Raw genomic sequence first — 15,071 nt, 5'->3', positions numbered from 1 at the left:
ACCCTCGTCAGGATTCCCAGAATTAGACCCATTTCCCAGTTTCTTGAAAAAAAAAAAACCAACTCTTATGTTACATTAGTTGTACCCTGGGTCTGCTCCTGATGCAGTCAGCAGTGCTTACCCAGCTCACATGCCACTGCGGGCTGCAGTCTAACACTGAGACAGCAGACACTGACACCGTGCTATCCAAGCCTCTCTAAACCATTGCTGGTGCCTGGATATATCATATTAATATTGCAACGTATAGTTTTCCTACGCTACTGCTGTCTTAAAACACTATTCATCTGCAGCTTTTCTCTTTTCCCCTCTTTCCACTGACTCCAGGGTCCAGTCAGACTGGTTCTCCTGCAGCCGCCCAGCAAGTGGCTCCCGGCCCTGCAAGACACTCCTGAGCAGACTTGCAAAGCTACTCCCATCTCCTCTCCCGAGTTAACCCGACGATTCATTTCTTCCGTGCTGGCAGTGTAACCAATGTAGCTGTGTGTTCTTCCAGCTTCATGGTGGTGATGGTTAAGAGTGGTTGGGTCTTTTCTTACTCATTTCGTCCCATTGCTCCTACCTTTTGACTTAGTTTTGCTAAAACTCTTATGTCTTGAGTTAGCCCTTAATACACTAAAGTGCTTGCACGCAGTGCTGGGTAAGTGTAACCACTTGAAACCCTTGGATCCGCTCATGTTGTGCACTTAAGTGCAGCGCTTGATTGGAAGGCTGGTTTTCAAACTAAGGTTATGTCTCATCTCTACTGAGAGCATCCAGCATGCATTTTGGTGCTGTAAGATAAATAAGTAATAACCATACAGTGTCACAGGGGTCTTAGAATAATTGGTGACTACAGTGGCCTTGGCATAATTGTTAATTTCCCGCTGTCCCCTGATTTGGGTCCATTACATGATGGGACTGTTAGTTTCAGTATGTGGTTTTGTTCCTGGCTAGCTGGAAGAAGTTTCCATGTGATAAAGCCTGCCAGAAGTAACTCTTTGCTTCTGACATCAGGAACTAATCTTCCTGCTGTTTCATGGTACTTTAAGTATGATATATTTCAAGACGACACTAAAATTAGACAACTGATACAGGTCTGGGAAATTATTTTCACTTTTAAAATCCCTGTTATTCTGTTCCTATGTGGAGGATTGTCTCCCCTAGAGGTACCTGATTTCTGTTCACACTGATGAGAGCTATGTGACTGCGCCAGCAGTATCATATCCAAGATCATTTAGGATCGGTCTGACTCATGCTTTCTGACTATATGATGGTTTTAAGCACTACTGGATTTGCTTAGCTCCTTTTCAGGTTTAACTGTCGCATCGCATTCCAGTCTGTGCAGACACAGAGGTGTCTGAGCTACAGTTTCTGGAGACAACTGAAAAGCAGTGATGGGTAGGAAGTAGCATATTGTGTGTTTATGGGCCATACTTACCCCTGTGGCTGGAGCCAGCAAAAGACCTATACAAAATCCAAGCTCCATGGAGCTTGTAGTCTGCGAAATCAGGTAGCACTTGGCTGTTGCAGACTTTATTCTCCACCCTCATTGAACATTGCCAGAAGCAGATTGGGTAAAATGACCTCAGTTCTGCTTTTTCAAAGTTTAGCTTTGGGCAGTGATTCCCCAACTTTGTGAGCTTTGGTCTACTGTCCTCCCTCCAAGTTGCTTTCCTGTCCCCAATGCACCTTTGTCACCAAACCTTTAAGTGAAAACAGATATAAAGGAGAGTTGCTGACCTGTTAGCAGACCTTTTGCAAAGTAGTGCTGCTCTGTGGATCATAGGCTGGGAAACTTCCCATGGAGAATGAGGCTGCTCATCAACTAGTTTTTCAGTTTTCAGTAGAACTAGAGATGATGCTAAAACCTGGGACACCCATTGTAGAAATCATCTCAGTTCTAGCTGTGCGATTTCCTTACTTAACTTGAGTTCCCTGAGGCTCCACTTAAAATTAATGTACAGGAATAACCATGTCTGGAGGGCAATTTTTCTCACCTGTCTTAGACATCTTATCTTAGGATGAGTTGGATCTTCCTTTGGTGTTCCTTTTTTCTCTCCATTAGCTGTAAAGTCAGACTGGTACAGCTGTAGACAATTAACTTTTAAACACCTAAATTACATGAGATGAATCATTGTCCCAGTGTGGAGAAGGCCCTGTCCTAAAGAAATAAGGTATCACACAGCTCATTAAGATACACCATTTGGTGCCTGTCATGCATTTCTGTAGCTCAGCCAAGAGGAAAAATGTTCAGAGGGACTGGTAGCTTGCAGCTGCTGCTACTGGCCGTCAGGACTTGCTGGGATTGCCATGTTCTGCAAGGGGCAGTTAGCGTGGAGCAACAACAGTAAAGCGGTGAGCACAGCGAGGTGAGTAAACATGGGAAGGGAAGAGCTAGGTGCTTGCTCTGCTCTGCCCCAGAAGCCTTAGCTGGTTCCTGCCTGGTCACATACAGCAGCCGTCCTCTGGACGTAAAGCCCATCCTCTCTGTCTCTCACATACCAGCAATAGCACTCAATAATAAAAAGGAAATAAGGTTTGCAACAGAATAATTTTATCAGATGTTTCTCTGGTAAAAAAAAAAAACACAACCAAAACAAAACCCAATAAAATCCAGATGAAGAAATAGGAATAGGAAGGCTTCTTCATCTTATATACCTTTCTGTCTGTTTAATCCACATCAAGCAAAATGAAAGATTCTGAATTTCTTCTTCCTAGACTATGTCAGACTGTGATGTCTATAGTGCAGAAATGGGCAATAAAGCTGGATGCCATTCTCATGATCCGGTCACCAAATGGTGTCCTGATCCAGAGCGATGTGCAGCTGCTCAGAGCTTATCGGCACCCTGCTCTTCCTGGGAGAGGTGCTGCATTTCTTTTCTTTCCCCCGCTGCTGCAGCAGCAGCAGCTGCATTGCTGCAATTCCCATCTCTGAGGCTGTCGCGCACAACTGGGCTGCTTTGGTAGACTGGAGCAAATGCACTGTTCCTCAGTAAAATTAGCTGGCAGATCACATCAAAAATTAATTGGTGCAGTCTCAGGAGGTTTGATTCTTGGCCAGTGAAGCTACAGAATGTCTCATTTAAGGAGCTTAGGAATCATTTAACAGTATCATTGTTTCACCCAGATGAAATACTCAATCCTTATGCTATGGACCAAGAGGCCTTAAACTTTCCGAGATAACAGGCTCAGAGTGTAGCTCACACAGGCATACACAGACCAGCTTTTACAAGTAGGCAAGGTAGAATCCTGCAGGCAGCGTACCCATGGCAGCACAGAGCTGAGCGTGGGGCCATGCTCAATTATTTACCCAGCTAATTAGGTGGGCTGTGCAGCCTTCACTCGCTGAGTCCATTATGTTGTGGGCACACGTCCAGCACACTAGGTAGGGTTGGTATGCCTACACAGTCTAGGCTTGCTACCAGCGTCTGTGCAGATGCCCAGCTGTTGGTAGGCTATTCTTTTGTATTTTAGATTGGCACAAGGATGTCGTGGATAGATAAACATTGCAGCATCAAAATTCTGGAAATGGCACAGGTGAAACTCAGCAACGTTTTTCCCATGCATGCCAGCATAAGGATCAGATACCTAGCAGCCGTAGCTGCTGGTGGTGGTGGTGGTTTCTGCGGTACCCAGAGATCTGGTTTGTGGCCAGAAGCCAAAAAGTGAAAACAAAACAGACAGAAAAGAAAATGTGACCCCTTTTGCTTATCCTGTGCTTGACAGCTGTGTGAAATGCTTCTTCGTATTATAACACAACAGCCTCAAGGACTGGTTTGATACTATTGCTTGCACAGACAAACAACTTATTGAATTTCTGCTGGGCAGCCAAAGGTGCCTAAAATACGTTTTGTATATTTGGAATAAAAACCCCAGACATGCTGTAGGCATGTTACGTAGGAGGGGTTGAATACGACTGATGCTTACCCGAGCTGATCTGCCTTTGCATATTAGTTTTCACACATCCCTGTGATACATCCAGGTAGGAGAATGGCTGCATGGGAAGGGCCATCAGCCTGTAGCAGGTAGAGTGGTAGTAGTCATAAGAAGAAGCAGATCATAAAGATTTCTTCAGCGTTGGTGTGCATACTTTCATGCACCAGAGACAGATCAATATTGGTTTTAGTTTAAGAAAAAAAAACACATCAGGGGAGCACAACAAAAGAGAGTGTATTAGTGCAGATTTGATCACCCAAACCAATGTTCTGAGTTGCTAGAACAGCTTTTAATGAGGTTGAATGCATATTATAAGGTTAGAAGGTGGAGAACATACAGCAGTTACATAGATGAACAATTGAGAAAGTGTGCACATCGTCTCCTAATTCACTAAAAAGAATAAAAAAGAGAGGATTTGAAAAAGAATGAAAGCCCACCCTTGCTCTTTACAGTGCTCAGAGATTATCCAGTCCACATTTCTTCCCAGTCATAACCAGCCATGGATTGTCCCACCACCTGTCTCTTCAGCATGCGCCCATGACTACAGCTCTTCAGTTTCTGAGCAGAATACCCCGCGATCGGTACAGTTCTCCCAAAATACTGCTGTATCAACGAAACATCATCATGGATCAGTATAGGCTATAACCAGCGTCGCTTGCCTGGACGGTAGGAAGGGCCTGGAATGTGGATCCCACCTGACACAGCCTCAGGATGTGCGTCAGCAACACTTGAAGTGCTCCTGAGTTCAAGCAGTGTAGGTGCAGCTCAAGTTAACTGATGGTGTCAGTTGCCTGTGATTGGGCTTATGAGCATCACAGACTGCTCTGAGCAATGTTGCAGAAAAGTTGTTGTGCTTACAAATCTTGGCTGAACTAGGGGCAATCCTCATTAATGCACGCAGCCTGTGCTACCCAGCTCTCCAGAAGAGAAACCTCTTTAGAAAGGGAACATTAAAAAAACATTTAGTGTAGTCTGACAGGCATGTTCTGCACCTTGAAATGCAGACAGAGAGAACAAACCAGAAAAGCCCACAGGAAACAACTTTTACAATTTGCTTTGGAAAGTGTGAGTTAATACGTTTTTTTGTGCCAACGTTGAAAGTCACCCTGACGCTCAAGGTGAAACCTATAGAATTTCTCTCCGATGTGGTACAATAGAAAGCAAAAATGAAAATTCTGTAACTCTGTAGCTAAGCTGTAATTCTTGAATTTAAAACCTTTCTCATTATCTGAATTTGGGCATGTAAATATACAGGTTTTAGTGGAAATTAGGTACTTCGGTGCTTGAGAAAACTCTGCTGGAGGCTGACCTGTGTCTTTTGATGTCAAAATACTCCTTAAATCACATTTCCAGTGAAGTCTTACAATGATTTCATCTCCCCCAAGGTGTGTCTTTTTAATCCTAAGTGTTTTGGCTCATCTTCCAGGTTGGGACACTGGTTAATGATAAATGTGATTATTCCGGAGTATAACAATACACCCAACAGGAGAACTTGCAGTTCTGCCGTCAAGGCCTGTTTTGCTGGAGTAAAAAAGATTCCCTTTGAACACCTTTGAAGGTCGTGCTGTGAAAGACTAACTGCCTTTATAGGGCGGTTTATGGAGCCTGGCCAAAGCACTTGAATTGCTTTTGGTCATACGTTGACATTGTTGCATTTGAAATGGAGTCACTCGGTACATCTTCATTTGCCCAGGAGATTTTCAGAACCTTTCATCTGATGCTGTTTCAGTGTTGCTATTTTGATTCTTTGTTTTAGGAGGTGAAGAGTGTTTCTGGTGGTTCGGTAGCTGGGCATGTCTTTAAGGAAAATGCTGTGATCAAGTAAGCACAAGTACGAGAAAGCAGCAAATCATCTAATTCTGAAAATCTTGAGCTAGATCAAATAACAGAGAGATCTAGCAGCGTGCATGCTGCATTTGTGAGGAAAGTGGGATGTAGGTTCAACATATAGCTTTAAAATCAGAAAGGGTGAAGGAATTAAACCAGAATTTTGAGCTGTGGCATGGTGCAAGCAGCTGATGAACCATCACAAACTAATACCAAGACTCCTTGTACCAACCACTGCTATCTGTAAGGTAGGTGTCAAGTCTATGCTAGTACATATTTCTTCCTTCTGATTGTATGAGACTGGTCTCAGGTTCTAGAGCACTACGCATCCATCCCATATGCAGTAGGTTCTATGGGTGCATGTTAGGCTGCATCAGTATCAAGAAACCAGAGACAGCCTATTCTGCAAGTGGCACCACAAGTTTAGTTAAATCAGTCTCCAAAATACCCCAGGTGAGCGGCTGTGTGATGGGGGCGGCCCAGGCCAGGCTCAGTCCCAGAGAGCCTGTCATGGCCAGAACTACGATCACAGATCAGTGCTTGAGCTGTCACCCTAGTCCTGGCCAGTTTAGTAGCACAGGCAGTTTCAACAGCCACACGTACAGGATGCCTGCAAGGAGGGGGAAGTTTAAAGGGCTAATCATGGGCTTAGAAAGCAGCAATGGCTTTAATCTTTGTGCTTGTGTAGACTCATCATATGGCTTCAAGTCAGGCAAACACTTTGCAACGCAGTCTCTTCCTAGATATGGATGATATTAATCTGCCTTCTTAACAGGACTATTATTACGTGAAGTATTGTTACTATGAAGATATGTAAAACAATCTAAAAATACCGTATCTACTGCATGGTATCACTCATTGCAAAACAGATTAACTCCTACAGAACCCTCCATTATAGTTGCAGCTTTCAAACAACAGATTTTCCTCACCCCCAAATGCATTTCACAAAACTAATTTGTCTTTAGGCAGTCAGAAAATTAAATAGGACAGAAGAGAGAGGAACTGTGAAGTTCAGGCACCAAACCACAGTTCAGGAAACCATTCCCAATATTCAGTCCTCTCTCAAAGGGGCAGTGAACAATTTTTAGCCCTCAGTCTCCCATCCATAAGTAATGAGTTGTAAATTCCTACTGGGAGAGAATCTGTCTTAAGGTGTGTGAATGAACAGTGTCCTGCACTCACATGATTTGATTTTGATGTGTTTCCAAACCATGTACTCTCACTGTATCCTCCTGGACAAAATGTCCAGCACACAGCTGAATAAACACATAATGCAGCAGGTGAGCAACTGGCTGACATGTCAGGCTCAAAGGGTTATAGTAAATGGGGTTACATCAGGCTGGCAGCCAGTCACTAGTGGGGTTCTGCAGGGATCCATCTTAGTGCCAGTACTCTTTAATCTCTTCATAAATTACTTGCATGCAGGACTGGAAGGAATACTCATTAAGTTGGCTGACAACACAAAACTGGGAGGAGCTGTTGGCGCTCTCGAGGGCAGAGAGGCCCTGCTGAGAGATCTGGACAGACTGGAGAGCTGAGCAATCACCAACCATATGAGGTTTAACAAGGGCAAGTGCTGGATTTTTCACCTGGGGCACGGCAACCCTGGCTGTACACACAGGCATGGGACTGAGAGGCTGGAGAGCAGCTCTGCAGAGAGGGACCTGGGGGTTCTGGCTGATGGCAAGTAGAACATGAGCCAACAGTGTGCCCTGGCAGCCAAGAGGGCCAACCGTGTCCTGGGGTGCATCAAGCCCTGCATTGCAGCCAGTCGAGGGAGGTGATTGTCCCGCTCTGCTCTGCTCTGCTGCGGCCTCACCTCGAGTGCTGTGTGCAGTTTTGGGCACCGCAGTACATTAAGGATATAAAGCTACTAGAGAGTGCCCACAGGAGGGCCACGAAGTTCGTGAACGGTTTAGAGGAGAAACCATATGAGGAGCAGCTAAAGTCACTTGGTTTGTTCAGCCTAGAGAAGAGGAGACTGAGGGGGGACCTCATCGTGGTCTACAGCTTCCTCACAAGGGGAGGAGGATGGGCAGGTGCTGATCTCTTCTCTCTGGTGACCAATGACAGGACCTGAGGGAATGGCAGGAAGATGTGCCAGGGGAGGTTTAGGCTGGTTATTAGGAAAAGGTTCTTCCCCCAGAGGGTGGTGGAGCACTGGAACAGGCTCCCCTGGGAGGCAGTCACAGCACCAAGCCTGGCAATATTCAGGAAGCACTTGGACAACACCCTCAGAGACATGGTGTGAATTTGGGGTTGTCGTGTGCAGGGACAGGAGTTGGACTCAATGATCCTTGTGGGTCCCTTCCAACTCAGGACATTCTATGATTCTATGATATGTTAAAGAGATGTAGTAAAAGCAGGAACAAAAAGGCAGTTTTTACTAGCAACCAAACAGCTCTCAGTAACTCTTTTTGTTTATTTATAACAGTGCAGGTGCACACATAAAGTCTATTGCCCAGTGTGATAAATACAAGTCTCAGAATTTAAACACAGTCATGGGATACTGTATATATCCTTTAGGGCAGATTAAGTAGAACAAATTGCCAGTTAGCAACTGAAAATTAATTTCTCTTAATACTTTTGCTCTGCAATACTAATTTTCAATATTAATGCTTCTCATTTTGATGCATCATGCCTGCTGCCCAAGTGCTGATGCATGCTCCATGTAGACAGCATAGTATAAATTGTGCTGCTTAGGCACTATTTGGCTCCATTGATACAGGGGTCAAACTTATAAGAAACTACATAATTTCAAAACTGCATTTGCTGGTTTTTAAATTCTAGAAACTACAGTACTCAGAAATATACATCTTTGTTGTCCTAATCACATATCCTATTTTCCCTTTCATGAGTCCATTGATATGTTATTCAATAACGCATGCCACAACTTCTAGCCTTCTAGTTAAAATGACGACCCAAGAAATGCACTTCTGAAGTTAATTTTTGCCACGTTTTTATTAAATATTTTTATCAGTTTATACTTTGAACATAAATACACAAGTTTTATGGCTCATGTTATAAAGGACACTACTATGTGTTAGAAAACATATATAGAACATTTTGTAGTGGTTACACTTGCTCCCCTCTTTTCCTAATATTGTCCATAACTCCTATTAATCTAGAAAAGCAGTATCAGAAAGCAAAATCCAACCTACCCAGCAGCACAGTCTACAACAGCTGTAAAGACTATTTGCCAGCTGTAAGAAAAACTTTGGTTCCTGCCTGTTCTCATAGTAAGGTAATACCAGTTAGCTGCATATCAGAAAACAAACATCGCACCTTGTGCTCAGTTAGGTACCAAAAAAACTAAAAATACACATTGTTGTGAACTAAAGACTAACATACAGCTTCTCCTTTGATTTACAGCTTAGTAAGATAAATAAAAACATATTTTCAAAACACTGTAATGTTAATGAGGAACCCTGTTCTGTTCTTACCGAAGTTACTGGCAAAACTCTGGTGTACTTTTAGAAGAGCAGATTTGTACGTTGTTTCTACTGTTTTATTGATAAAACTGAAGAAAATGACACTTCATCTGGAAGATAGAATCAGCTTCACTTTAAAATGCTAATGCATTAATGCTAGCAGATCTTGTAATAACACCATGCATGGATGTTAAATATGTGGTGGACTTTGCTTATGCTCCTTAGTGATGAAGATCTGCACTGGGTTTGTGTAGCAAGGTTTTGGTAGCAGGGCAGGGCTACAGGGGTGGCCGCTGTGAGAAGCTGCTAGAAGCTTCCCCCATGTCTGATAGAGCCGATGCCAGCTGGCTCCAAGATGGACCCGCCCCTGGCCAAGGCTGAGCCCTTCAGTGAGCGTGGTAGCACCTCTGGGATAACATATTTAAGAAAGGGAAAATGTTGCTGCGCAACAGCAACTGCAGCAGTCAGAAGAGAAGGGTGAGGCTGTGTGAGAGAAACAGCCCTGCAGACACCAAGGTCAGTGAAGAAGGAGGGGCAGGAGGTGCCTCCAGGCAGCAGAGCAGAGATTCCCCTGCAGCCTGTGGTGAAGACCATGGTGAGGCAGGCTGTGCCCCTGCAGCCCATGGGGGTCCATGGTTGAGCAGATACCCACCTGCAGCCTGTGGAGGACCCCACACCAGAGCAGGTGGATGCCACACAAAGGAGTCTGTGGCCCCATGGGAAGCCCATGGTGGAGCAGGCTCCTGGCAGGACCTGTGGCCCCATGGAGAGAGGAGCCCACGCTGGAGCAGATTTGCTGGCAGGACTTGTGATCCTGTGGGGGACCCACGCTGGAACAGTCTGTTCCTGCAGGACTGCACCCCTGGGAAGGGACCCACACTGGAGCAGTTCATGAAGAACTGCAGCCTGTGGGAAGGACCCATGTAGAATTTCGTGGAGGACCGTCTGCCGTGGGAGGGACCCCACACTGGGGCAGGGGAAGAGTGTGAGGAGCCCTCCCCCTGAGGAGGAAGGAGCGGCAAAAACGACGTGTGACGAACTGACCACAACCCCCTGCACTGCTGGTGGGGAGGAGGTAGAGAAAATCAGGAGTGAAGTTGAGCCCAGGAAGAAAGGAGGGGTGGGGGGGAAGGTGGTTTTAAGATTTGGTTTTATTTGTCATTACCCTACTCTGACTTGATTGGTAACAAATTAAATTAATTTTCCCCAAGTCGAGCCTGTTTTGCCTGTGACGGTAATAGGTGAGTGATCTCTCCCTGTCCTTATCTCGATCCATGAGTCTGTTGTCATATTTTCTCTTCCCTGTACAGCTGAGGAGGGGAGTGATAGAGCAGCTTTGGTGAGCACCTGGCATCCAGCCTGGGTAAACCCACCACATGAGAGAGTGGACATAATCCTCCAGTCCCTCAGGAGTATGGAGAATAGAGCCTGGGGTCTTTCTATCGCAGGGGTAAAAGGGTACTGCAGGGTAGCAAACGGATACTAGATTATATATGCTTCATACACAGAAGAACCTTTTAACATGTTTTTCAATATACATACATTAAACTGTACAATGTAGTACTTCCACACAGCGGGCACAGAGCAGCTCCCAGGGCCACAGCTATGGAGGAGTGTAGAAAATGCAACTGGCCTTGGTCCCCCAGGCCAGGCAAGCCCAGGCAGCAGGCCAGGGAGAAAAGTTTGGGAAAATGCTGCCAGCTGCCTGGCATAGAGGAACTCTTTTTTTCCTTTTTTTTTTTTCTTTTTGCACCAGAAGTCATGCCAACACTAAGCCCATACCAACGCTGACAACACCCAGCTAAATTTGTGAGATTCAGAGCGAAAGACGCAGAATAAAAGCACAAAACAGTAAGGAAGACCCTAAGCCTACAATCCTACCTGTAATAAGTGTCCCTCGTGACTTGTTGCAGTCCGTGCTATTACGGCTCAAGAATCCTGTTCTGATCAGGATGTAGGATGTGGGCAAAATCTCCGAAAAGAAATCGGGGTGCGTATCTGATTTATGAAATGCCTATTTTGATGCTACCTAGCAGGCAAAGGCCGCGTGCGTTGGCATTCCCTCTGCCCCACATACTTGGCGGCAGGTGGCAGGGAAGACCTGATGCTACTCCAGTGCTCTGCCGAATTTGGTAAGTCAGCCCACCCACTGATTCTGGGGTCACCTTGATAGAGGTTTGCTTTTTACAGCAGACAGACTGAAAATTTGAGAGATACACAAATGTGCTGCAAAATAAAGAAAATAAATTCCAGTAACATTAAAAAAACCCCATATCTACTGCTATTTTGAAAAAAAAACCAACCCAACTTTATCTTATATGGAACAAAATAATTCAGTCGCTAGCACTGATTACTCTGAAATGTCATATGCTGGGAAACACTGTAGTTATGGTTGATGTTGACTTAAACTAGGCAGATTGAAACAAAACATGGTGGAACCAAGGAGTTTGTATTAGAAGAAATAATTTCAGAGCGAGCCACCCCCATACCGGGATAATAACAGTACCAAAGTAGCCAAAAGTTTTACTTGATTCTAGTCAATGCATACATCTGACAAGAGATATATTTAATTTGCATTTTACTGAACTGATGGACAGTGTTAGTGTTCTTAACATATTCAACTGAAACTTAACTGTCCTGATTTCTCTGCATCTTTCAGTGTATTGATGAGGGGGAAAGGATGTTCTCAGTGACTCCATTCAACATGTTACCTGTATTAAACATGCTCTGACAGAAGGATGTGCCTCATCACCACTTTTGGCAATGTCTTTCTGAGCTGAAGGCTTTGTCTTCTATTTCTCATGTGCGGAGACTAACGCAAAAAGCAGTTTCAGTAGGAATCCCAAATTCAGAGTTTCCTTTGGAAATACTTCGATTCATTCAGAAAAGACGATTAGGTCTCTATTTAGAATTCAGCCCTCTTAACACTACCGAAGCAACGCTTGCCCGACTGAGGGAATGACGCTGTGCACGCTGTTCTCACAATATCCATTTACAATACCATGCCCTGCAGAAAGTCTGGGTGAGAAGAGGTGACCGCCACTCAGATATGACCCTATCTCTGCTGCTGCTGTTGCGCTGTGACATGATTTGACAGGTGTTTGCCTGAAGACACAGCACAAATCAACTGACATAGGGCCTACGCCCACAATGATTACCTGCCCTTCCTGTAGATATTCCAATATTAGTATATTTCTCCCCAATTAATAATATGATTATTAATTTACTGGATGCGCATGCCTCCTTCAAAACAGCATAGCCCATGTCTAGCTTTGATACCGAGTTGCTGGGGGAGAATGCGTTAGCAGCACTACAACACACAGCTGTCCTGCGTCTGTATTTCTACTTGCCCTAAACCACAGCATCCTTAGAACTTTCTCTGTATAATAAAGGCGAGTCGCAGACACATTGCGCCTACCAAGAAAATTAGTGCGCTTTATGTACTGCAACATTTTTAATAATACTGAGCATTAGAAATAATAATAATAAATCTATTTTCTATGTTGAAATAAACAAATACCAATCAATTAATATAACTGCTTTTGTCCAGACCAAACTGGCATGCGGAATGATGTTACAAACTATTATAGTAATTACCAAATTAATATTAGCTTGCATTAGACTATTTATTGTTTAAAAATATTTGCTAATTTGTTAAAACCTACAGTCCATGCAATATGTCACTTTGGAAAAAGAAACAGCAGCTGATTTACATAAGCAAAAACCAGCATGAGACACGACTTGTGTTCCTTGCCGTCCCTAAGTGCTGTAGAACATAATTATGATATTTATAAATGTGGATATAAATAAGGTAGAGAACCTAAAACCATTTAAAAGTGTCTAACAGATCCTTTTTGTTCTAAGTATCAAGGTCAGCATCAATGGCTAAATATTTTCCAATCCCCTAACACTGCAGAGTGTTCTAAGTATGTGAAGACCCTGTCTTGCAACCCTTAATGCTGTGATCAAAGCCTACTGAAACTGCTCCCAGGTGTATAAAGTCTATCCATTTGGGTCCTAAGCTGGCATTTGCTGTTAAAGGATATCAGAATTTTTTTAATAGCAGAAAGTATCTTGGATTTAGTTCAGTTAGATATTTAATAGTGGGATTTGCCAGACCATCACTGAAGACACTAGTTCATCTTGTCGCTGCTGCTTAGTCTTCTTGTTCACTCTTCTGTGTCCTTGGCCACCAGAAATGACTAATACTGAGCTTACTTTCATTTTCTTGGATCTCTGTCTTTTACTTTTAAATGAGATATTCTGATCCTTCAAAAGCTCATAAATGTTACTGTCCTCTGGCCTATGTTCTAGGGAACTTGATCCGTGAGACAAAGTAAGGGATCCTGAAGATGATGACAAGTCACTTTTTTGTGCAATGGATCCTACTGAGCCCCCCAGCCAAACTGCGGTGTCATGGGTGTTACTAAGGGAAGAGGAGCTTGGTCTTTCACGGTGCAGAACGTTCTTTTGATCATCATCGTCTTTAGGTTCCGAGCCAGGAGGTAAGCTGTTCCTCAGTTTGTTTCTGTTCTTCTTGTTTATCGATGTAGCCATTATAAGAAACTTGACTGGGCCATTGTGTGCATGATACGACACCATTCCTCTTCCTGGAGCCAAAAGAACAATTAAAGAGCATAATTTATTTTACCAGAGTGTTGCACCATAATTAGTTAATGAAATTTGCTCAGAAAAGCATAACTCTTCAAACCCTATTATATGCATCCAGTCTGTCTTTTGCCTTGTATGTACATGATTTACAGAAAAAAATGTACCAAAAAAATAATCTATTGTACCACAAGTGTTTTAGGACTGTACTAATAAATCAGCTAAAACATGGCATTATGAATTTTAGTTGACATACTTTTGTGCTCTGTTCTCACAACAGAGTGAGTACAGAAATGCTGCTAACTTCTTTCTGTTGGCATTGACACAAATGTAACACTGAGTTTTCTCCAGTATTCCACAAATAAAATATGCGGTTTTAATCCTACTGTACCTCTGTAACTCTCCAGGACAGCATAAGAACATCTGTTTCACCGTAACAGACCCCTCCACACTATCCAGCAGGAACTAAAACACATCCTTCTGAATGGTTGTCTAGTTACCACGGCAGATTCATCAGGAAATGACTGAACGGATATTATTTTATCTTTTTTAAAAAGTATTTTAAAAGTATTTAAACAGTGGGACATTGGTGGTACAAAGAAGATTCACACTGTGCAAATCATTAGAATTTATGAAAAACAAATTGCATATGGCCAAATTCAGAAGCTATAACAATATCAGTATATGTGGCTTTTATAGTAAAAAAAGAAGAAAAAAAAAAAGTAGCATTCTACAAAATCAGCTACAATATGGAAAAGAGCTAGGCTATCAAGGGAAAAACCCATAGCCCTACAAATCACACTGTCTATCCTTAATTCCCTAATGCATTCCAGGTTATGATAAAACATATTCTGCTTTTACAGAAAGTGCAATGATATAAAGATGAATTATCACTATTGGAAGCACAACTGGAAAAGTCACAATTTTTCAGTTCAAATTCCAAATAAGGTATCAAAGGCTATAAAAATAGATCTCTAAATGTAACATTGCTAGATCTGTGAAATCTGACAAATCTTGACCGAAAATAAATGCAAGAATATACAGATGATATAAACCACAACAATCAAAACAGAAAATGGAAGAATAAATTGAGAGATTTTTTGATTCTGCAACTATGCATTTTCTCATATTGTATTTATTTTCACCTAACACAGTTTCCATATTTTGAAGAAGCATCTATACTGTATCATACTAGGTTATTGCTGCATATTTTGCTGAACACAGAGGATTTGGTTTTCCTTTTGCAAAGTTACATAAGGTTTTTTTTTCTTCCCTGAAGGAAGTTGCAAA

The 15,071-nt window shown here is 43.0% G+C and overlaps 1 protein-coding gene across 10 annotated transcripts in view; it reads right to left on the bottom strand.

Annotated features, from left to right (window-relative positions):
• Positions 1-10,890: 10,890 nt before the first annotated feature.
• The window catches only part of ARHGEF10 (Rho guanine nucleotide exchange factor 10), a 116,412-nt gene continuing 112,231 nt past the window's right edge, over positions 10,891-15,071 (bottom strand). For all 10 annotated transcript variants that reach the window (XM_075086928.1, XM_075086920.1, XM_075086919.1 and 7 more), the window contains one exon: positions 10,891-13,783. In XM_075086928.1, coding sequence (XP_074943029.1) covers positions 13,263-13,783 — 521 coding nt within the window. In that variant the 3' untranslated portion in view covers positions 10,891-13,262. The remainder of the gene's footprint in view (positions 13,784-15,071) is intronic.

The sequence above is a fragment of the Phalacrocorax aristotelis genome, chromosome 3, assembly GCF_949628215.1.
Source record: "Phalacrocorax aristotelis chromosome 3, bGulAri2.1, whole genome shotgun sequence".
Lineage (NCBI taxonomy): Eukaryota > Metazoa > Chordata > Aves > Suliformes > Phalacrocoracidae > Phalacrocorax > Phalacrocorax aristotelis.
This window is presented reverse-complemented; position numbering and strand designations above follow the sequence as displayed.